At 39.3% G+C, this 24,582-nt stretch overlaps 2 protein-coding genes across 5 annotated transcripts in view; one reads left to right on the top strand and one right to left on the bottom strand.

Moving 5' to 3' along the window:
• IMPG1 (interphotoreceptor matrix proteoglycan 1) overlaps window positions 1–13,896 on the top strand; it is a 100,611-nt gene extending 86,715 nt beyond the window's left edge. Inside the window, exons 15-17 of the mRNA XM_068550862.1 lie at window positions 3,941–4,106; window positions 12,173–12,245; window positions 13,819–13,896. Of these exons, the coding sequence (XP_068406963.1) occupies window positions 3,941–4,106; window positions 12,173–12,245; window positions 13,819–13,896 (317 nt within the window). The remainder of the gene's footprint in view (window positions 1–3,940; window positions 4,107–12,172; window positions 12,246–13,818) is intronic.
• Window positions 13,897–18,365: 4,469 nt separating this feature from the next.
• The window catches only part of MYO6 (myosin VI), a 138,173-nt gene continuing 131,956 nt past the window's right edge, over window positions 18,366–24,582 (bottom strand). For 3 of the 4 annotated variants that reach the window (XM_068551647.1, XM_068551649.1, XM_068551650.1), the window contains 2 exons: window positions 20,746–20,979; window positions 18,366–20,215 (listed from right to left, as the gene is read on the bottom strand). In XM_068551647.1, the coding sequence (XP_068407748.1) occupies window positions 20,016–20,215; window positions 20,746–20,979 (434 nt within the window). In that variant the 3' untranslated portion in view covers window positions 18,366–20,015. The remainder of the gene's footprint in view (window positions 20,216–20,745; window positions 20,980–24,582) is intronic. The other variant, XM_068551648.1, reaches the window with a different exon arrangement.

Raw genomic sequence — 24,582 nt, 5'->3', positions numbered from 1 at the left:
CAGCTCCCCCTGGGACTCTTTCCTGCCCTGGAACCTGTCCTCACACAGTCCACAAGATGGGGGGGGCCGGGGGGAAGGGGGAGGACTTAGCGCAAACAGCCTTGATCTTGGCAACGTTCAACCTCACTGAGTCTTGGCTTCCTCATCTGCAAAGTGAGCAAATTAGTGGAGAAGGTCTCCAAAATACCTGCTAGCTCTAAAATTCTGCCTCAAATGTAAGGTTTTAAATATGGATAAAATAGAAATCTAAAGCAATTAGCTGGACTGGAATTCTTAATACTAAAGAGTTTGAAGGGTCACTTTGGTATTTGTTGAATGACTGAGTGTCTTAGGACCCAGGAAGGCGTACACAGCAAACCAAAACTGAACTAGGTGACGTGAAGACTTGTATTGTTCTAGTAGGCTGGTCCCAAATAAATGACATGGGAGCAGCATAGACATAGACTACACCTGGCTGGGCTGAAGGCAATATTGGTAAAACAGAAACATTTTCTTAAACAGGAAACTCACGTGGTTATCACACATTTCCTATTACTCTTCAGAGGGGTAGACTCGGTGCCTTCAGTCTGCTTTCCCAGTGAAATCTATTTCTCCACTGCAGAAAGAGGGCAGTGGAGGTGCTGACTATTCCTTCCTGGCCTCTGCTTTCAGGACTGCAGGCCTGCCTGTCAAGTTGCTGACAGCTGTTAGTTATTAAACCAGGCCCTGGACATGAAACACCTGGGTTGTCAGGGTAACTCTGAGTCATTTTCTGAACAGTGACAAGGATCCCTTTGCAGGGCCAGCTTTAGGAACTGTGAGGCAGGGAAACCCATTCGCATTAGCCGGGCCTGGCTGTCCATATGGACCCTCAAGTTGCAGAGAAATACAACTTTACGTAAAAACTTAGCAGGTCTAGGGCTTCCCTGGTGGTGCAGTGGTTGAGAATCTGCCTGCTAATGCAGGGGACACGGGTTCGAGCCCTGGTCTGGGAAGATCCCACATGCCGCGGAGCAACTTGGCCCGTGAGCCACAACCACTGAGCCTGCGCGTCTGGAGCCTGTGCTCCGCAACAGGAGAGGCCGGGACGGTGAGAGGCCCGCGCACCGCGATGAAGAGCGGCCCCCGCTGGCCGCAACTAGAGAAAGCCCTCGCACAGAAACAAAGACCCAACACAACCAAAAAAAAATAAATTAATTAATTAATTAATTAAAAAAAAAAAGAATAGCTCTTTAAAAAAAAAAAAAGAATCAAGCATTATGGGGGAATATAATTAACATAATTAATTAAAAAAAAAAACTTAGCAGGTCTACTTTGCTGGGAGACCCCAAAGTATGTTTTCAAGGACCTGCCCTTGCCCTCCCTCCGCGTGGGCTGGTCTCGCTAACCCCCTCGCTCTCCTCTTCCACCACAAGGAGGCGCTAGATCGGGACAGCGAACACGAGGGTCAGCGGAATCCTCGCCCGACAAGCTGCCCGCTACCCACCTGCAGGGCTTCTGTGGTCAGTAAACGTGGCAAAGCGGCTGACTACGGCCTTCACTCGAAGATGGCGCAATAGATATTCGCTTATTAGTGACCCTAAGAGGTTTAAAAGTAAAAAAGAGAAGGGGTGCAGCTGGAGGGAGAGAGAGTCCAGGGGAAAGAGAGAGAAACCTGTTATGTTTATTTCATGCAGCATTAAAAAAAAAAAAAAAAACTTATTTAGCCACCAAACCTATTTTTAACATAAAACTTATTAAATCCTGCTCAATTCGAGTTCTGCAAATGTTCCCGCTTGGGAAATACTACACTAGACGATCACTGAAGCAATCCTAATTCTGAAACTTCTAAGATCTATTTACATATTTTCTAAAGCACAAGTCTGATCACAGCCCTGCCCTGCCCCCAAATCCTCCATGGCTCCCACCTGCCTGTAAGGTCCACATTCCTCAGCACGACATTCAAGACCCACCGGAGCTTGGCCTGAACGTACCTCTCCAGTCTCAATTCCCTTCCTCCTGTGCACGAGTCTCTGCTCTCCCCCATGCTGGGCTTCCCCTGCCCCCTCTTCACATGGCTGTTGCTTTCCCGCCTCTGTGCCTCTGTTCATGCTGGAGCCAGTCAGAGCGCCTTTCCTAGTCGTTGCACATCAGATGCAACCCACTTTGCACACACAGTTCAACAGTCCCCTCCCAGATAGCTCTTCTCTAACATACCCTCATAGTTAGAGCCCTTATACTAGACAAGATACTGGGCTTCTTGTGTAGAAACATCTGTGTATATGTCTTATTGTCCCCTAGGGTTCTTGAAAGAGTGGCTTCACACCCTCTAGCTCCTAACACATAATAGGTGCTTATTGAAATAATCTGAAGGGTAAATGGCTGATGTGATTCAAAAGGAAACCTTCCGGGCAGAAAAGAACAGTGGTCTGGGGACCAGAGGCCTGTTCTGGTTCTGCCATCAGCATGTGGGGACGTAGGCCTTTTGCTTCTCCGCCCGAGAGCTTGGTATGCTCAGCTCTAGAAAGACAGGAAAGGGGCTGGCAGGGGCCACAGGCCTTCCAGAGCTAAACTGTCTGAGATTCTCTTGATTTATACTCCACCTTACAAAGAACTTGAGGCAATCCTACAGAATTAAGAATAGAGTGAAAGAGAACAATTGATGACACAAAAAGAGCAGAGACCTGAGGTCTATTTGAATTTTCCAAAGGAAAGAACCTCTAACATTAGGGCCTGAGGGATCACAAGAGACTGAGAAAAAGAGATTTTTTTAAATCAAGAAATCATCCTGAGTTCTCAAAACTGTCCATAAAAATGACTATTTTATTACTTCTAAGGTATCCCTCATCTTAAATATGTAAGATCACCAATTCACCTCTGCAGAAAATGCTTGCCTTTAAAAAAACCTAATGAACAAAAAACATTTTTCTGAAGTATATTTGATTTACCATGTTTTCAGGGGTACAGCAAAGTGATTCAGTTATATATATATATTTTTTTTTCAGATTCTTTTCCATTACAGGTTATTACAAGATACTGAATATAGTTCCCTGTGCTATATAGTAGGACCTTGTTGTTTATCTATTTTATATATAGTAGTGTGTATCTATTAATCCCAATTCCCAGTTCATCCCTCCCCACTCCTTTCCCCTTTGGTAACCGTAGTTTATTTTCTATGGCTGTGAGTCTATTTCTGTTTTGTAAATAAATTCATTTGTATCATTTTTTTTCGATTCCGCATATAAGTGATATCATATGATATTTGTCTTTCTCTGTCTGACTTACTTCACTCAGTATGATAATCTCTAAGTCCATCCCTGTTGCTGCAGATGGAATTATTGCATTATTTTTATGGCTGAGTAGTATTCCATTGTATATACATACCACATCTTCTTTAACCATTCATCTGTTGATGGACATTTAGGTTGCTTCCATGTCTTGGCTATTGTACATAGTGCTGCAATGAACATTGGGGTGCAAGTATCTTTTTGCATTAGAGTTTTCGTCTTTTCCAGATGTATGCCCAGGAAAAAAATTTAATTCTCTAATACAGTGGTTATCAAAATGTGCTCCCCAGGTCAGATACATCAACATCATCTGCATTAGAGAATTTTTTTAATGTTCCTTTTGTTAGTGCCTTAGAAATACAAATTCTCTGTCCTCAAACTTCCTGCATCAGAAACTGTGAGGGGTGGGGGGGGGCCCGGGAGTCTGTTTTAACAAGGCCTCTAGATGATTCTGATGTACACCAGTTTGTGCATAATTATGTTTGGAGCTAAATATGTTATCACGTGTGTCTATAAACTCATTTATCAAAGATACAGAAATGTGTGGTTCCCTTTTCTCTCCACTCTTCTCACTCTTGTACAACTCACTCCAAAGTGGGGTGATGGCAAATCTATGTGGTCCCTCGTCTCTGACTTCTGCAGGATCCACTGCTCAGGCATCCCTGCACCAATAAAATCTGCCCTGTTTTTTACAGCTGATCAAGCAGACCCCTGCAAATTCCTGGCCTGTGGCGAATTTGCCCAGTGTGTGAGGAATGAGTGGACCGAGGAAGCCGAGTGCCGCTGCCGAGCGGGGTACCCTGGGCCCTGTGGCCCCAGAGAGGACTGTGAGGACACCCTGGGGAAGGGAGCGCTGTGCAGGTGGGTCTAGCACCGCGACACTCAGGCCCAAGAATTAGTCACTCAGGCTTCTGAGACACCCATCGTTAGCATGAATTCATGCAATCCCGTAAACCCATGGTTCTCAAACTTCGGTGAACACCGGAATCTCTCAGAGAACTTGTGAAAGCACACATGGCTGGGCCCTGTGAGGCTGTCTGTGATTCGGTAGGTCTGTGCGGGGCCCAGGTACGGCTGCTGCTACTGCTGGTCCCAGGACCACACTTTGAGAACCACTGGCCCTAAGCCTTTCTGCAGGATTTCATTAAGGCCAATAAGGGAAGAAAAAAGAGCCTGCATCAGCTTTAAGACAGAACACCACGTGACCTACTACCTTAATCGGCGTCTATGTGTCTAATATTTGAGTTTTTCCCTGGTTGCAAACACATTAGCTGTCATCATAAGAAAGCTGAAAAATATAGAAAATTATGAGAAGGAAGATTAAAAGCCTGTATAATTCATCACGTTAATTGATGTACTTCTTTTACATAGAATTTTCCAAAGCAAAGTGGAATTAGACTGGCTTCTTATTTTAGAGTCAGCTTTTTTTACTTAGAACATTCTCCCATGTCATTAAATATTTTCTGTAGCATCATTTTGTTTTAATTTATTTATTTTATTTATTTATTTTTGGCTGTGTTGGGTCTTCATTGCTGTTCGTGGGCTTTCTCTAGTTTCAGTGAGCAGGGGCTACTCTGTGTTGCAGTGCGTGGGCTTCTCATCCCGGTGGCTTCTCTTGTTGCAGAGCACAGGCTCTAGGCACGCAGGCTTCAGTAGTTGCGGCACACAGGCTCAGCAGTTGTGGCTCACGGGCTTAGTTGCTCCGCGGCATGTGGGATCTTCCCGGACCAGGGCTCAAACCCATGTCCCCTGCATTGGCAGGCGGATTCTTAACCACTGCGCCACCAGGGAAGTCCCTGTAGCATCATTTTTAATGATTACATGGTAAGCCATTCTCTAGATATGTTATACGTTGAATCAGTCCTTCATTTCTGAAGCTCTTTAGAAGGAGGAAAAGGAAGTAAGATATAATTGGCCTTCTATTCACAAACTAGACTTTAGGGAGTAGGTTGCCTTATGAACAAGCAGGGAACCCGATGGGTCCTAATTCTTCTCCAAGTCCTGTGTCACCCAGTGAAGCTCTGTCTGGGGGACCTTTGTCCTCAGAAGTCTTCTCCAGAGCCTGTCCCGAGCTTCCCCAGTCCTGAGCTTCCAATCACACACTCTTGAACGTTTCCTCCGCGAGGATCACCTTGACCCATGCCTTTATTAGATCATCCTGTTTTTGTAACTGTCCTCTTATTCATTCTCGTGGCCGCTGTCCCTAATTTCCCACCAGGGGAACTTGTGGCCAGCTGCTTCCACAATCGACAAGAAACAAGAGAGACTGAGCCCTTTTCTTGATGAAACATACCCTGTTCCTTTAAAGTATTAACATTTTAAATACCTTTATCCAAAAAGAGTTAAGAAGCAATATTCTGGAGTCAGACAAATTGTGATTAAAATGTTGGCTTAGCAATTTACTAATCAGGTGACTTTCAACAAATTTCCTAACTTCTCTAAACCTCCATTTTTTTCACTGGATAGTGAGACCGATAAAAAACCCCTGTTGGGTTGCTGCAGGGGGTATAGGAAATTACATTTATAAAGCTTCTTAACAAATAACATAAAACACAGAGTATCCATTCAGGTAAGGGAAGATTATGATGATGCTGTCAGTTTTCTCTGAGTTAATCTCAATCCTGACAGAATTCTTTATGGAATTTGACATTCTGGTTCTAAAGTTCCCCTGGAAATAAAAATGTACAAGAGAAAATCTTGAAGTACAATGGTGGGGAGGCTGCTCTATAAGATAGAAATACATAAAATAATAATATTTAAAGCACTAAGATAGACACAGACCTAGACGATAGATCAACAGAACATATATAAGCCCCAAACAAAGCCCTATATGTCAAAGAATTTATTTTAACAAGCATTTCAAATCAGTAGGGAAAGTATAGACTTGTCAATAATGATTAGAGCACAACTGGCCTTCCATTTACAAAAATAAAATATTAGTTTCTTACCACACACAAGCCAATTCAAATCAAAGATTCAAACCTAAGATTGAAACTATGAAAATACGAAGAATTTTTTTTATATTTCTATAAATTAGGCTAAAAAAAGGCTTCCCTAATAAGACCTCAATCCAAGAAGACATTTTCCCCATAGGGGAAAAGACACCATAAATAAAATTAACAGATAAACAACAAGGTGGGAGAAAAATATTCACAACTTATAGACAAAGGATGAACATCCATACTAATAAGAGCTCCTACACGTCAATAAAAGGCAAACATACTAATATTAAAATGAGTAAAGAATATAGAGGCAAGTTCATAGAAGAAATCCAAATGACCCATGAAACATAGGAAAAGGTATTCAATCTCACAGTAATTAGGGAAATCTAAAAACAATGAGGATATATCATTAGTTACTCATGAGTTTGGCAAGAGAAGGTCAAAAATATCCAGTGTGGGTAACATCAGGGAAAACTAGTTCTATCAGGCATTGCTGTTGGGTGTATAAATTGGAAAAACATTTTTTCAAGAGAAATTTGTCAATATCTATAAAATTTTAAATTTGACTCAGATACTCTACTGTGTAAATAATTGTTGAGACAATTATTCCCACAAAAATCATTGCACTTTGCAATGTTCACCGTATCATTGCTTTGAATCGTGAAATAATTGCACAGCCCATCAATAGGGGAACACTTAAGTACATAGTGTGGTGTATTATTCACTGTGGAACATGGCAGTTAAAAGCGGTAATATAGTCTACTGGAACTGCCATAGGAAAAGACCAGGACATTTCATTAAATGAGAAAAGTAAATTTCAGGATAATAGATCCCGTTTACATAATACATCAATAACAAAAATATGTACTTATAAGTATATTAGGTTCAACCGTACGGCATTGCCATTTTGCCAGTTAGAAATCATCAAATATTGACAATGTTGTATGATGCAGTCTAATATGTAATTAAAAGCATAGCAAATATATGGAATAATAAGTACATTTAGCTATCATTCCAGTTAACAATGGAAAGGAGCGGATTTGGGGTCCAAATTTTTTAAAATGAGAATATGTCATGTATCACATACGTAACTTAAAAGAAAGGGGGGAGGGAAGGAAGAAAGGATCAATGAGTAAGACCCTAATAAGATGAAAAGGCAGAGGAACTGGTCTCAGTTGAAAAGGCAAGAGAAAAACCCATGAAAAAATAATGAAACAGAAATAAACAATTTATCAGATAAAGAATTCAAAACATTGGTAATAAAAATGTTAACTGAATTAGGAAATAGATGAACACAGTGAGAGTTTTAAGAAGGAACTAGAAAATATTAAAAAAGACCCAATCAGAAATGAAAGATTCAATAACTGAAATAAAAAACACTCTAGAAGGAATGAATAGCAGACTAAGTGATACAGAAGAGCACATAAGTGACCTGGAAGATGGAATAGTAGAAATCAGAACAGCAAAAAGAAAACCAAATTTAAAAAATGAGAACAGTTTAAGCAATCTCTCGGATAACATTAAGTGTACCAACATTCGCAATTTAGTGGTCCCAGAAGGAGAAGAGAGAGAGAAGGAAATCAAAAATATATTTGAGGAAATTATGGTATAAAAATTCCCAAACTTGAAGAAGAAAACAGATATTCAGATACAGGAAGCACAGAGGGTCCCAAACAAGATGAACCCAAACAGCTCCACACAAGGATGTGGAAAAAAGGGAACCATCGTGCACTGTTGGTGGGAATGTAAATCGGTGCAACAACTATAGAAAACAGTATGGAGGTTCCTTAAAAAATTAAAAATTAAACTGCCATTTGATCCAGGAATTCCACTCCTGGGTATTTATTTGAAGAAAATGAAAACACTAATTACAGAAGATATATACACCCTGATGTTCATAGCAGCATTATGCACAGTAGCCAAGATATGGAAGCAACCTAAGTGCCCATCAATAGATGAATGGATAAAGATGTGATACATGTATACAACAGAACATTACTCAGCCATAAAAAAAGAATGAAATCCTGCCATTTGCAGCAACATGGATGGACTTGGAAGGTATTACGCTAAGTGAAATAATTCAGACAGAGAAAGATAAATACTTTATGATTTTACTTATATGTGGGATCTAAAAAAACAGAACAGGGACTTCCCTGGTGGCACAGTGGTTAAGAATCCTTCTGCCAATGCAGGGGACACGGGTTCAAGCCCTGGTCCAGGAAGATCCCACATGCCGCAGAGCAACTAAGCCTGTGCACCACAACTACTGAAGCCGGTGCGCCTAGAGCCCGTGCTCCGCAACAAGAGAAGCCACCGCAATGAGAAGCCCGCGCACCGCAATGAAGAGTAGCCCCTGCTCGCCGCAACTAGAGAAAGCCCGCACGCAGCAACGAAGACCCAACGCAGCCAAAATAAATAAATAAATAAGCTAATTAATTTTTTTAATAAAAGAAAATGGTAGTGATGGATCAAGTACTTTTTAAAAAAATAATAAAAATAAAATAAAATAAAAAAACATAACAAATGAACAAACATAATATAACAGAAACAGAGTCATAGATACAGAGAACAAATGGGTGGTTGCCAGAGGGGAGGGGATTGGGGGGAAGGAATGAAATAGGTGAGAGAGATTAAGAGGTATAAATTTCCAGTTGCAAAATAGATGAGCCACAGTTATGAAATGTGCATTGTGAGGAATATAGTCAATAACTGTGTAATATCTTTGTATGGTGACATACCATAGCTAGACTTATGTTGATCATTTTGAAATGTATAGAAATATTGAATCACTGTTGTGTAATAGGAAATAATGTAGTGTTATAGGTCAATTATACTTCAAAAACAAACAAACAAATCATAGAAAGATAAGATATGCGGTTACTGGAGGTGGGGTGGGGGAGGGAGAATTGGATGCAGGCAGTCAAAAGGTACAAGCTTCCAGTTATAAGATAGATAAGTACCATGGATGTAATGTACCACATGATAAATAGAATCACCACTGCTGTTCGGTATACATGAAAGCTGTGAAGAGCGTAAACCCTAAGAGCTCTCACCACAAGGAAACAAAACTTTTTTTCTATGTCTTTAACTTTGCATCTATATGAGGTGATGGATGGTCACTAAACTTATCGTGGTCATCATTTCGTGATGTATGTAAGTCAAATCATTATGCTGTACACCTTAAACTTACACAGTGCTGTGTGTCAATTATATCTCAATGAAACTGGAAGGAAAAAAAAGATTAGAGGCTTCAAAGTTAGTCCCAAGTTCCAACTTGAGTTCTCCCCCAAACTAGTTGTAACCTTAAGCTACATTTCCCCCCCCTTTAAGCCTCAAATTCTCATCTATACAATGGGGATAACAGGAATAAATTTAGGTAAGAAATACATAGATGTTCCTTGGTGTCACCTGCTCAGCTGCTAGCATTATTACAGCTGTGTGACAATTGTAAACAAAAGGCAGCCCTGTAAGGAAAAACTGATTCCCTACCTGGCACTTAAAACTAAACTCAGAAGGGAATCAGTTGAGGACATTCAAAAAGCAGCACTCTCGGGCTTCCCTGGTGGCGCAGTGGTCGAGAGTCTGCCTGCCAATGCAGGGGACCCGGGTTCGAGCCCTGGTCTGGGAAGATCCCACGTGCCGCGGAGCAGCTGGGCCCGTGAGCCACAACTGCTGAGCCTGCGCGTCTGGAGCCTGCGCCCCGCAACAAGAGAGGCCGCGACGGTGAGAGGCCCGCGCACCGCGATGAAGAGTGGGCCCCGCTCGCCGCAACTGGAGAAAGCCCTCGCGCAGAAACGAAGACCCAACACAGCCAAAAAAAAAGCAGCACTCTCTAATGAATTACTAACTTGGTTGCATTTCTGTTATTCCACCTGAAAGTGAAGGAAGAGATGGGGAAGGTACCCTGAGGGCAAGTGCCCTACTGAGAAGATGAGGCCATTGACACACAGTGGGCATTTGCAGCTGGTTCAGTTCTTCATTCTGGGGCCACGCCATTGTCATTCACAACATTTTCACCTTTATTTTTCCTTCTATTCTTTTCCTCCACTCAATATTTATGAACATACACCATACATTTTTCATTTCCCTCAATTTTCGATGTTCTATACATAGAATCAGTTGCACTAGGAACTTACTTGGCAAAATTCTCCCAAGAATGAACAAAATTTCCATTTTCAAAGGCCTCGGTTTAGGCTTGATGAGTTTGACTTTTATTAATCACAATTACCATTATAAATACACAGAAAATGCAAGTCTACATCTAACAGAGTGAATTATTCACAATTTTTCCTCTTCAGAACTAAAACTTTTCACTTTGTCCTTTAACTTAATAGGGCTAATGTGTTCTCTGTGACACTATTTATAATAATGAAAATCATTTCAAATATAGGGGCCAGATTAAGTAAATGATGATAAAAAGTGACATTTATAAGGAGGTTTTAGTAATATGGAAGTACTTGTTTTAACTACAGCAAGATCACAAGTTTGCTCACATGCTACACCTCAGATGGGGCAGGGTAGGGGGAGGTCCATTTTTTTTGCCTCGAGAATCTATTCCTATTTCCCTTTTTGAGCCCTTTCTCCACTGGACAGTGGGGGAGGGGAAATAAGAGAGGGAGAGGTTGGAGTTTAATATAATCCAATCCAGTTTTTAAGAACTCCAACTGATTAATAGTTCAAGCAATCACTTTAGGCAACTCAATTCCCTTGGGATATTTAGGCTCAAAGGTCCTCTCCCATTCCCCTCTCTTCTCCAAGGTGGTATCTGGATGTATGGCAGAGCGGGGGTTGGCTCTCTTTGTCTTACAAGATCCTTTGAAAAGTTTCTATTTCCATTGTCCCCTCACCTGTGATCTCTTAGTCCCGACTCCAGGTTTTTTTTTTGTTTTTTTTTTTATTTATTTTTTTTTTTGGCTGCATTGGGTCTTCGTTGCTGCACGGGCTTTCTCTAGTTGCAGCGTGCAGGAGCTACTCTCCGTTGCGGAGCGCGGGCTTCTCATTGCGGTGGCTTCTCTTGTCGTGGAGCACGGGCTCTAGGCGCACGGGCTCAGTAGCTGTGGCTCAGGGACTTTGTTGCTCCTCGGCATGTGGGATCTTCCCGGACCAGGAATTGAACCGTGTGCCCTGCATTGGCAGGCAGATTCTTAACCACCGCGCCACCAGGGAAGTCCCGACCCCTGGTATTCTTAGAGCCTCCAATTTGCCCAATCAGGGCAAGTAGGAACCCAAAATGCTACCTTAGCTGGTGGTAGGAAGAACAAGGAACTTGTTACTCAACCTCTTCAAACCACATGTCTCTTCTCACTCTTCTGCCTTCTTCCTATCAAGCACTAGGACCGGACGGGGTTTCCCTCCTTCCTACAATGATACCCTCCTTCCCCCTTTCCTTGATATTATAATGGACAGAATGTTGAGAGAAAGAAAAGAGTTTGCTGAGTTTACTGATAAGGGAACATATATCATAAAATATCTCACAAATATTACACCCATTTTATAATGTAAAGAGTGAAAAAGCAAGGTGCAAAATGTTTATACAGTATCGTCAGAAATTACATGTATATAGAAAAGTCTGGAATTATATACATCAAATTTTAAAATAAACTTTTTAAAAAGTTTTTTTTAAACTGTATGAACAAAATATTATTACAGAGTTATTTTTCAGCAACCATAACTCAGAATTTGACTTTAAAAATAACTCTACTTCTTGCAAGATAAAGTTATCACTCACCTTTCCCGTGAGCTTTGTTCAATCCTCCTGAGACCACTGCCTGTGAAACAGTAAGCCAACAGGAAGGCAAAACTCGGGGCAGGGGTGGGCTGGTGCACAAAGCATATCTCCTCCAACTCTAATGGAAGGCACCTGCAAAAATATGCTATTTTCATTTGTCATAATAATTTTAGAACTAAAATAGTAGAAAGCCGTAGTTGCTCTTAATGTTGATAAGCCCAGGAAACAGGATATCTTGTTTTTGCTTTCTTTTGCAGGTCACCAGATCAATCTAAAAACCAAGTGTATGAAACTCGTGTTAAAAAGTTCCAAAATCAGCAAAATAACAAGGTAAAATCCTATTTTTATATGTTGGTTTATATATATATATATATATATATATATATATATATATATATATATATATATATATATATAATATATATATATAATATATAAATATATATATTTTAATTACTGAATATAAATTTTGAAGGAAATTAAAAACATTTCTGGGCCTGACTCTTAAATAGAGGTAAGAAAAAGCAGTTTTCCTTTATTTGCCAAGCTTTTTTATTTAGTATTTTAAGAGGGAGAAAGGCATTTCCTGGTACAAAATGTATAGAGACAGGGGCTGGCACTAACTGAAATGTGTAGACAAAACAATAAAATAACGGAAAAAAATCCAAGTATTTTATAATATTCCTAACCTTTTCTTTAAAAATATACATGCAATTTATCAAATGCATTTCAACAACACTGAATTTCTCATAATGATTTATATTCCTGGAACTGAGTAATTATATATATATTATATATATATATATATATTATATATATGTATATGTAATTATCTATGTACATGTATATATATTATATATATACATGTATATGTATATTATGTATGTATATATGTATATATTCTTATAAAGTGTTTTTATTTCAAATAATCAGCTAAAGCAAAAATACGAAGAAACATGATTTGTGAACAATGAGTAACCTCAAAAATTCCTAAAAGTTCACCCTCAGATAAATGTTCCTTCCAGTGTCCTAGATGTCTCTTTCAAAATACTCATCCATTCAATCAACTTTTTTGACTAAATTTTATTTTACAAAGGGGAATAACTTATCTAATAAGCAGGTTAGATATAGCCTACATAGCGCTTTTTAAATAACTTTTGGAAAAATACCTTCGACAATTTTTAGCCTAAAGTTACCTAGTTTCAAAAATTATAGCTAGTCTTTGATGGTAAAAAAGAGTGATAATCAGCCAGTGTCCACTCTACCTGAGGTCTCTCTCTATATATAGTGCTAGATGGAAACAAACATGGCAAAGTTTGCAATTGAAACTAGTCATTACCGTCAACATACACTCCAGAAGGATACTGAGGCCATTACACCAAACGCTAATCATAAGTTCATGTGTCCAAGTGCACACAAGGAATAATGTGTGCCATTTTGACTTCCTGAAACAAAGAAAATTGAGAAGACAGAAAAGGTTCAGACTTGGGCCATAAAATGACAATAGGACACAGGATCTGATATTAATAAAATGCCCAGGATGAAGTATACACCAACTGAATCTGGAAGTACCAGGTAGAATTAGGAACCGCATTTCAAATGAGGAAGCAGCTTAGAGTAACGATGTCTGCTATGGTTGGAAGGGAACATGTTGACTTTGATTCACAAATTATTTGCCATCCCTGCTTCAAGAGATTGATTCGGTCTGAGAAGATTTAAGAAGAATAGTAGGTTTAAGAATCCTTAGTAGGTTGTAAAGTTAGGAATCTTTCCCACCTTCCAAAGAATATATCCTAAATGGCAAGCATATTATCTCATCTACCAGCAGAGGTAATATTGGAATGAACCATTGGTTTGACCTTGGGTGACATTTTTTAATCTCTTAAAACTATTTCTCTTCCAGGTAACCAGGAAAAGAAATTCTGAACTACTAACTGTAGGATATGAAGAATTTAACCATCAAGATTGGGAAGGAAATTAAAAACTGAAAATGTACAAATTATCATTTAATCTATCGCAAGAGAGATGGCTTGCTTTTCTCAAGGAAAATTATATCCACTCTGTCAAAATTCTGAAAACATAGGCAGGCATATCCACTGGTCATCGATATCCAGGCGTGTAGTCAACACTGAGAACCAGGACACATCACATTTCAAATACAGAAGAGTCATGTACTTGAAGACCAATAAATTCTGAAAAAAGAAGCAGCTTATTATCAAAACCAAAAACACCACCAGTAAAATGTATTTTGGCTATTCCTCAGTGATAATCAAGGTGATAGCAAACTAGCTCTGTGTCCAGCTGCCCTTAAAATATTGTTCACAGGTCATTTACAGCAAGTGCAACTTATTATTTGGGGGCAGGGGGGTGGGGATATACTGGGAAATAAAGCTCTTCATATGTTAGAATGCACATAAAAGATGATTATGTATGCAAGGAGGTGCAGGATGAATGCATATAGTATGTAAATTGTGGTGAGTTTACAGATGCACCACACTTCAGCGTCTGTAACTCACGTGCCCCTTCAGTTCTTAGGCCCACTGGTTTTATACGAAATTCCTGCTTACATGGTGGATAATTTTGTTGCCAATAATTTCTAAGTTGTTCCTTTAAAGAAAAGAACTGGGATATACATACCATGGAAAATCTTACTCTTTCTTGTTACGGCATAAAGCTATTTTAAAGAAAGATACTATATTGGGGGGAAAAAAGTGAGGTTGTACTTTGTGACATAACCAGTTCCTGTTTCCCACCACGGATGAACTATGTCTTCTTCCAATTTGATAGCTTCCTTGAATACTCCTTGACACTCACTGTGGTGTGTACATAGATAGACTGGCATCAAGGTATTCCAGTTCAGCCAGCTTTTACTGTGCTATTTAATGAAAAACAAATTCCTCCATCTCTCTTTCAAATGCTAGACTATCAAATATACCTTAATTTCAATAAAATACGACAAGCACTATATCTATATAGATTTATAATGTGCGTGTGTTTACTAGATATCCCCTGCATTTGCTTTATAGATTATGATAAATGATTCTAAACGAAAAAATCACTTATGTTGGCCTCCCAAATGCACAGCTTTCATCCCTATTCCCATCCCAATTGTCCCCAGAGTGAGGAGCTATGATATGGGACAAGGGCTTTGTGTATGGTGATAAAGTGCCACAAAGCAAAGAAGGGTGGCAAGAGGTGCACCTGCTCACTTCCGTATCCTTGGGACTCCCCAGAGGAAAACACTCTTGTTAGAGGCATGACAGGCCAGCCAGAAGCATATGAGAAAAATTCCATTGAGAGAAAATGAAAATCGAATGCTCTCACCTCCCCAGAATGCGCCCTCCGTCGCCTACATTTCAGTTGCGCTCTAACTGCTGCAGAGAATGTAGCTTTTGATGAGGAGAGAGAAGGAGGCAAACACTTCATCTTCCGTGGGGAAGGTCCCGTTTGGAAGCAAGTGTCTCTCACTCTTTGGACCACCCACTTTTTGGATTGGTCTTTTCCAACCAACCAGAGAAAAGCTGTTGAGGTTAAGATGGCCCGCATCTGCCTGCACCCAGAAGACCCATCTGGATCATGGTTAAGTTCCACACGAAGTAGCCTCTATACACCAGCTGTGTTTGAAGCCCTAGGGACAAGGACTCTTCTTTGGGTCCCCAGTTTTTACATCCTATGTCACCTCACAAACAAACTGGTAAGGGCCTGAGGAAAGGAAGCCACAATTTGGATTTTCTCTCATCTAGGCAAAGTGGCTCCTGCTTTTTCCCTGGATGGAAAACCTGTAGGAGTTTGGGGGTCAAAGCTCAAGGATGCTTCAATCACCCAGGTTCCTTGCCTGTTCCTCCGCCACCTGGCACAGGGTTTCCAGGTCTGGTGACTGGACGAACTTCAGGATTCCAGCTTCTCCAATTTATTCCATTGGAAACAGGAGACAACAAGTGTAACATTTACAACTTTTTTGTTTGTAATACCCCGTAACTGTATTAAAAGCACAAGAAGCAAGTTCTACACAGAAGCATTTATAATTTGTATTTCTAGTACATCAGTATTTTAGGAAAGTATCAGATACACATTTTTAGGGAATGAGGAAAAATTAAGTAACAGATGCAATTAGATGAATTTTCAAAAGTGAAAAGAAAATGGCCAATTAATAAACCTATTTGGGGTTTGAAGGTAAGAGTCTGCACAGGTATAAATTAGGATTAAAGATTTTCTTTTCGGTGTGCATTTTTTCCTGATTATCTCTTGAAAAACTTTTTGAAAAGTATATGACAACCAAACTTACTTCATGTATTAGGTTAGTCATGGGGCAGGAAGAATACATTGATTTGACGTGAACTTCACTGTACTCAAAGATCTGGTCCCGGCACGGGTAGGCTCGACCTCATAAAGTATCACCACTTCATCCCTCCACAGCGCCTGTGCACAGAATGTCTCCTGGCCTTCTCCAGCGTGGCAGTGTCATATCTGTATGCTAAGAATTTATACACCAGGCCTATCTTGGTCCAAGTTTAATAGGTCCATGGGTTTTGGTCTTACGTTACATACAATTCATTCTACAACTTAGCAAAGATCTAGGAGTGCTTGGTCACCTAAAACGCCGCACTGTTTTCAGCCTGGGGTGTAGCGCCTTCAGGGGTGCACCCCTTTTCTTTCTCTTCCGTCCACCCTTCTCTTTCCTTATGGTTACAACCTTCCCCCTTATCTGTCCTTATTCTAATTTTTAGATATCCTCTGTTCTCCCCTCCCTTTTAGTTTATATTCTGGAAGAAATAAAAATGCTCAGTAATTGTTACTGCTGGTAACGCTAAATAGACAAAGGCCATCACATCTTCTGAAGATGGAGAGTGACAGGAGAGCAACCCTTCATCAACCCCCAGGGGCTACTCAAAGAAGTCTGCTTGTTTTGACTCTCTGTGCTCCGCATGAGTAGAGCAAAGGCATTTCTATCTCGTTCACGGTCTAGAATTAAATTACTTGAGCTCTCTGGATCTCTGTTTACCTCTTCTGTAAAAGGAGTTAGGTCTACCGCTAACACTGAAGCAATTCACTGATTCGTTCAATAATATTTATTCTACTGATTCAGGTACTCTTAGGGTAGTTTAGGTGAAGAAACCAAAGATCTACCTGTTTGGATCCCCTGAGAACCACCGGAATAACCTGTGAATGAAAATATCTTTTTAAAAATCCAATGAATAAAACTACAAAATCCTCATTATTCCTCGTGCCTGTGAGTTTCTACTCTCTAAGTTTCCACAAATACCACCTGCGTTCCACTTTTAAGATGATCTTTTCTTTTGTGATCTGATATGATCTTTTGTTTTGTTGTTTGCAGAACAAAAGGGTTCACTATGTTACTGGAAAGAATGACCTATAAAAAGTCACTGTAGGGAAGCAGAATGTGAGTTACAATAGAATGTCTTTTGTGTGGGCTTGTGCTCCTAAAGTGCACTATTTTACTTCTTCCTCATATAAATCCTTTGAGAAGGTGCCATCTACTCAACCTTACAACTAAGGAAACTCACTGTTCTCTTAATATATGTACGTATTAGAGAAATTTTCTCTCAGTGCCTACCCCTAGCTCACAATACGTATCTCAGATGTGTTAATGCGATTAGGAATTACATCATAATTGAACGTGAAAACATTCTGTTCTCTCAGTTTTAATATTTTAGGTACCTCTACCTTTGCAAAGCATACACTAAGGAAGGAACTGGTATTGAGTGAGACAAGCATTGAGAAGAATTAGCTCTTAATGTACAGAATGCTCGCTTTAACTTCTAATTTTACATCTCAATTAAAATGACTGATTAAAATATAAAAACTGACGTTTGATTCATACCGTTTTCACCTAGTGTTTCTGGGTTTGATTGTGAACGTTGTAAAGAAGCTGCGTCTACATTTTTCACAACACTCTCCCTGCTATTTCCCTTAAAGGATGATGGAGGTCCTAAGCTTCTCCAGCAAAGGGGCTTCTGTGTGTGCAGAGCTGTCATATGTAGGTGACTGTAAGTCTGTCTGAATTGGGGCAAGTCTCCTGGAGCCACAATTAACTCAGGAGACTACTTAAAATAGATACATTCTAGGACAGCTGTGTGACATAATTAGCAACAAAATGGCTTAAGACTGACTATAATTTTATCAGCTATTAAAGTAAAAAATTAAAGACCTGTAACAATGCCTTGCTGTGATATATTTCTCACAAATTCTTCAAAACTTTAAGTTCTCTCATTACGATAACTTAACCTGTGTGATTAGTTTTCCATCAAGTGCCTGCATGTATCTAGGACACACGTAAAACTGTTTCTGGAAACAGCGCTAAGGGCACAAGTCATTAAGAATCTATTTGGTTACTAAATTTTCTTCCAGGACTCTACTTGTTACCAGTTAAGAAAAAAGCTTATCATTCACTATCCCGTACAAATAAAAACACCAGTTGAAGGCGAGTGATAAGAAGAGGGAGAACAGGACATTTATTTTCAGTAACCAGACCGTCTGTCACCAAATCCCAGGGACCAAATGACCCAAGGGTGCGTGAGTCTATGCAGTAATACAGCCTTAAAAAGATAATCACATTCACATTCTCAACAGTACAGACAGGACCATTTACTTTCTCTAACAGAAGACGATCGTTTGCACAGTATCATAATAAATAAATATCTCTATACTAAAACATATAATGAGAGAAGCAATTCTGAAAACAGTGCCCAGCTCACAAGCACTAATCCAATCAGCTGGGAAATACTTTTCCTAACTGAGGTACTCTTTCTAGGGAAAAAAAAAAAAAAAAAAAAAAAAAAAATCACTGGAAATTCATTTCAAAGGTTAGGGTCTTTAAACATCAGGGGAAAAAAAGTACAGAGAGTAATTTTATTTTCTAATTTTATTCTAAAATACAAACAAGGCTCCTTAGGATTATGTCAACGTAACTCCTTGATGTATGTTTGTTTCCAAATTCCTAATATGAAAGTCATAAATATTAGGCTTGAAACTGCTGACATTTGATCAAAACTAAACAGCACACAAAACCTTTTTTTTAATTATCAGTTACATGAAACAAGCAATTCCTCAGTGCAGGGTTTTTGAATTACAAGGCTTATAAAAGAGCTCTACAATTACCAAAATCTCGAAGGCCAAAAAAGACAATAGGAATTTTTTTTTAAAAAAACAAAGGTGTTTTGAAGCAGAATGCTAGTTTAAATCACATGAAACAACATGGACAAGATTCTGACACAAAATCACAACTGAGATGAAATTGAAAGGATATTTGAATTCAGTCCAGTTAAGCCAAACTGCCACCTAAAACCTATTTCCTTTTCTAAATGAAACAAAGTTATCTCAGAACTTTCAAGCATTTAAATGATCTGAATTTCCTTTATTTGTCCATGGAATGTAAGCACATGTCCTTACAGCAACACTATGTGATAGAAAAGCAAAACAAATCTGTGCAGGATACTATGTACCTTCTTTATCACAGATTGCATCAAATACATCAAGGCTCTCTGCAGAACTCCAGAACTTCAGGTAAATTGCTTTACTCAAACTAAGACACTGCAAAAGAGGGGGGAAAAAATAAAAATTTCCACCTTTGATGGAAATTTCCATGAATTTCGGAAAAAGTTAGTAAAGAAAGTACACAGCTTTCAGATCAAAATATCAGTGCCTTGATCGTTTTAAGTGCCTTAATTTTTGTATGAAAATTAAAGCTAAGTTTTCTTTATTCCAGTTATACGGTACTGTGCCATGCTTAAAAAGCAAGAATTCTGCATTTTTTAAAAACTTCTTTTCCTAAAGAACAACTACGATGGATTTAAGGTAGTCTGTTGGCAAAGAAGGAGAAATGTCAAGAGTCTGTCCGAGTGTAACAAGTATTACAATAATGAGAGGTCTAACAGTTACAGCTGGATACAGGAAAACAATTTTTAGGTCCCAAATTCACTACCATTAATTAACCTTAAATTAACAAAAAACCATGATTAATAAAATCTGTTCACTTTGTATAAGTAATTCTAACTTGATCGTGGAATGGTTAAATCTCTGGGACACACTCCCTACCTAGTGCCATGGCAAGGGCTCCCAGCTGCGAGGCCGGTGCAATTTCTACTTTAACAGATTCTGCAGCATGGCCGTGGCATAGGTGGGCCTGGCCTGTCTGCTCTCAATTGCTTTCTGAAGATACTGGATGCCTCCACAGCGTTCCCAAATTTCTTCGAACCGTCTTGGCAGAATCTCAGCACCGCACTTTCGAGTCAGGCCTGTCTCTTCAAGATTCAGCTCACACATCTCCATGTCATCCTTACCTGCACGGATGAGACGTCAGAGAATTACTATACCTCCTTTCAGAACCACTGACTGCAAACTTTATTCCTGAAATGTCTACCGATTCTCATAGATGTGAGGACTTGTACAACCAGTTCCTTCCTCTAAGACTGAAATCTGCTTCATCAATTCACCAGAAGCAAATGTGTCCTCCACCAAGTTCCATTTCAAAAGGTATTAAGGACGCAGCTGACCAAACAAGTTCCCAGGGTTCGTAAAAGTGCCACATTTCCTTAAATGACCGTTACAAAGCACGTGATATAATCAGACACCAACGAAAAGGTTCCTAGGACACAGACAAGTTTCTGTGTGCTCTACAAGGGACATAGTTAATCCAAGCGACTCCCTATTGTAAAGAAGTCATCCTCAACTGATGTGACTTCAGTGCCAAACTCCGCGCCTCAACCCCGAAATTTAGTGAATTACTACGCTGTACGTCACGCCGTTTCATCCAGAGGGTACACAAGCCTTTTCTGCCTTATACGTTTTTTTTCAGGTGCACCGTACACACCGGCCACGAGGAGGATGGGTGGCTTGTCCGGGTGAAGCTCCAGCTGCCGGGCAATCCACGGTCCATCAAAGTGGGCATACCACCAGCCCTTTTTCTTAGTCTGCGGGTCCTTGTACTGGTCCGCAGGGCGGATGAACGGGATGCGGAAGAAGCGCTGCTGCTGCTGCTGCTGCCGGTTCACCTCGATCCCCTGCTGCCCGGCGGGGAGCTGCTGAGCTGCCGGGTTCTGCTGAGCTGTCACAGAGAACAAGCAGAGTCATACGCCGGCAGCCCAAGGGATATGGAAAGCAGCCTTTAATCCTAAAGTGCACCACGGAGTTTTAGGGAAGCAAAAAGAGGGGTTCCTAACGGTGAATCTGAAACAAAACGTCGATGTGAACTGCCTACAGATGAACACAATTCAAAGGGTGATCTCTTAGACGTTTCTTCCCCTGAAGACGTTCCTGGGCATCGTAAACACACACACACACACACACACAATCACACACACACACACACACACAATCACAATCAGCCGCAGCAGCAATAACAACAAAAAGCCCCTAGCAGATTCCCACAAATGACTGCATCTGCACACAAAACCCACTCACTCAGCAGGAAAGCAAACGAGTATGATTTACTAGATGTATAGTTTTCCCTCCAAAGGGTTCAAATGAAGGCTGCAGGATAACTTTTGCAGGGCTATTTACGATGAAACAAATAAACAGTAATTTCACAAATCTGAGGGGTTCTAGATATTTGTCGATTTGGTCACAGTTTCTCAAAAAAGTGAAAGACATAAAAGTTTTCTCCTTTGCCAACTGATTCTGGGATTTAAAATGGCCAAGATAACACAGATACTTTAACTAATAAGATTTAGGCAACTTCGTGACAACAACAACGAAACTGTAACAGTAAGCATGAACTTGCACTCAGATTTACTTCCTCTGAAACCAGACTTCTCTTGGAATAAAATCCACTGCAATAAGTGGAACGTGTATAATATTTGGTTTCCTTTGCCAATAGGAAAGAGAAATCCTTGCTTTTCTGCTAACACTGGGCACTGAGCTCATATCATCTCTTTTCCCTTGCTCAATTTCCATGACTAAATGGTTGAGTTTTGCTTTTTTTTTTCCTGAAAATATACACTTCTCTGAGGCAATGACTTTACATCTTCAGGAGCATAATTCTGGTAAATCTGTTTAATATGCTCTACACTCACAACTTTAAAGGTGGACCAATCATTTACTGCAACTCAACTAAGAATCTCACTGAAAAGCTAAGCACGTCAATGAAAAATTATATAATATGTACAAGTCAAGGACAGTCACATGGCTTTTGTAAGACTTTCCAAGTACTGAAAGGATGAAATTACTCTTATTCTACTTTTTGCACCAATAGCAAAAAGCTTTATAGCAGCTCAATTTATTTCTGTGCAAACAAGAGAAAGCAAAAAGCAGTTAGCAAAGCTGTATATGCCTATGGAAGAAAGAAATAGACCCAGTTTTGTTAGTGACTTTAAAAAGCCGTTATCACCTTTAGCATGTTACCAGAGATGAGCTTATTTATTCTCTCGTTCCTGTTCCCTCAAAACAACTTACAGGTCAGTGTTTCCATTTCGAGTTTTAAAAACTACCTACTTCGCAGAAAATACACTAACTCAAAACTAAGACATTTTATAAAAAGGATTAAGAAAAAAAACCCTTCCCTCCATCTTAAGCAGTGAATTAGAACTCAGTGTCCTGTTGACAGAAACTTACTATGATACTGATGGCCACCCATTAGCATAACCTGCTTTTTTTCTTTCAAAATAACAATCCCCTGTAACTTAATATATTGGGTAAAATTTAGAAACCCAACGGAAAGTCTTGGATGGCTTCTTCTACTAATGTGAGAAATGAAATTGTATTTGGGAAGCCTGGAAATGAATATTCATCTGGAAAAGTACAAAGATACAGACGTTAAAAGCTTGAAACTAATCTTCTAAACAACTATTTCTTTCACATCCAATTGTTATCTTCAACAGTGTGAATAAGTTTCAAATTTTTAAGTCTGTAAATTACTGGAAGCACTAAAAAAAATCATGTCCAACCAGCTGGCAAATAAATAGGGCCTTATATTCAAATCATTACTGCTCAACTGATTCTAGAAGAAATTCACTCTACACTAAGATGACTCAGAGCTTTTAGATGATCAAAACCTGTGCATCATAGGAAGCTGTAAAAGTAACCGAATAATCTCCTCTTCCTATTAAGAGGTATTCTATTAAGCTTGTGTACATTATCATACAAAACTCAAATCTCTTCGGACAGAAATGCTTATACCATCACAGTATTTGAAACCAGCACCTAAAGTTAGTCTTTACTCTAAAAGATCAGCTGCTTATTAAGATAGAGTTTTGCTACAATAAGAACTGAGTATACTCAGTTTAAAATGCTAGTTTTTTTAAAAAAGGAAGTAATTTGATGAAATAACAGATTAATTAAATTTTGTTCTGCATGTATATTTTGGAGTGATCCAAATGAAAGTACCATCTCAAATGAGGTATCTTAGTACAGATAAACCAACATTAATGTACTACAGTTCACCTTAAAATTGCAGCAAAACAATGTTTAGAAGAAGTTAGTACTTTATAAAGTATTTTTAACCCATCTTCCAGTTAGCTCATGAGTTACCACCCATTGACTTACGTGAATTGTTCAAAAATGGCGCAAAATCTGTGAACAAATATTTTATGTTGAAGAAAAGATAAAAATGCCAAAACTGTTAAATGAGCATTCTTCTAATTTATCATGTCTTCCCATCAATGGAGGTGGTGACTAACAAAAAAATACCCTATCCATAGCCAAATACTCCCAGAACTACCTACAAGTAGATGCTGCTTTCCAATTTTTTTTTAAAGCTATTTTGATTATGTTTTTAGGACCTCCTGCTTGATGGACATACAAAGAGGACCAAAATTTTAATTTTCAAACACAGTAATATCCAAACAAAAATCCAAAACAGTGACTTAATGATCAAGATGAAAGTACCTTTAAAGCACTACTAGAATTTTTGTAGGGAAAACAAAAGAGAATAACTCATAAGTTCATTAAAAAAAGCTTTTTATACAGAGAGAAGAAGCATTGCCACACTTCCATATACTCAGCATGTTTTAATTTCTTCACATTGTCTTAAATCTTAAACTCACAACATTTTTATTTAGGAACTATGAAATAAAACTACTCTCCAAAGTCATTGTTTTAAGCAAGTAAATGTAAATCTTTACTGGGTAATTTGCCACTGCCCCCAAAAATTATTTCTGAAAGCCCCTTTCCGGGGTAAATGTAATGACGGTGTGCTCACCCAGTACAGCACACAGGAAAGGGACCTAAGCCTCCCGACTCCTCTAACTCTTGAGAATTTACCATACTTTGTCAATGGCTTACTCTTAAAGGCAATAATACCAGGTTATATTTTTGTTAATCATAAGCTGTCATCATTTTATTTTCTCAAATTAATGAATTCTAATCCTTCTAAATTTTAAACTACAGAGCAGTTCCTTTCAAAGGTCAAGCAGCTGCACCACTAGGAAACCACCTAAAGTACAGAATTTTCTCAGGTGAGCCGTTAAGCATCTTGGTGCCCTTCGCCTTTCCTTTTACTGCACTCCTGCGTCAGAGTGAATTTTACACGACAGAAAAATAGAGAGAAAAATAAAAAAGTACTTTTCAGGGCAGAAGTTACATTTTATGCTGAAAATGACCCACATTCAAATTCTCTGAAGGCGACCTATATGCGGGAGCATGCTCCTACACAACTGCTAATTTTGTTCATCCACCTGGATGGGACCCTTGAGAAACTTTCTTAATCTACTCT

This window comes from Eschrichtius robustus, chromosome 9, assembly GCF_028021215.1.
Source record: "Eschrichtius robustus isolate mEscRob2 chromosome 9, mEscRob2.pri, whole genome shotgun sequence".
In the NCBI taxonomy this organism is placed as follows: domain Eukaryota; kingdom Metazoa; phylum Chordata; class Mammalia; order Artiodactyla; family Eschrichtiidae; genus Eschrichtius; species Eschrichtius robustus.
Note: the sequence above shows the minus strand (reverse complement) of the source record. Positions and strands in the feature narration are given on the sequence as shown.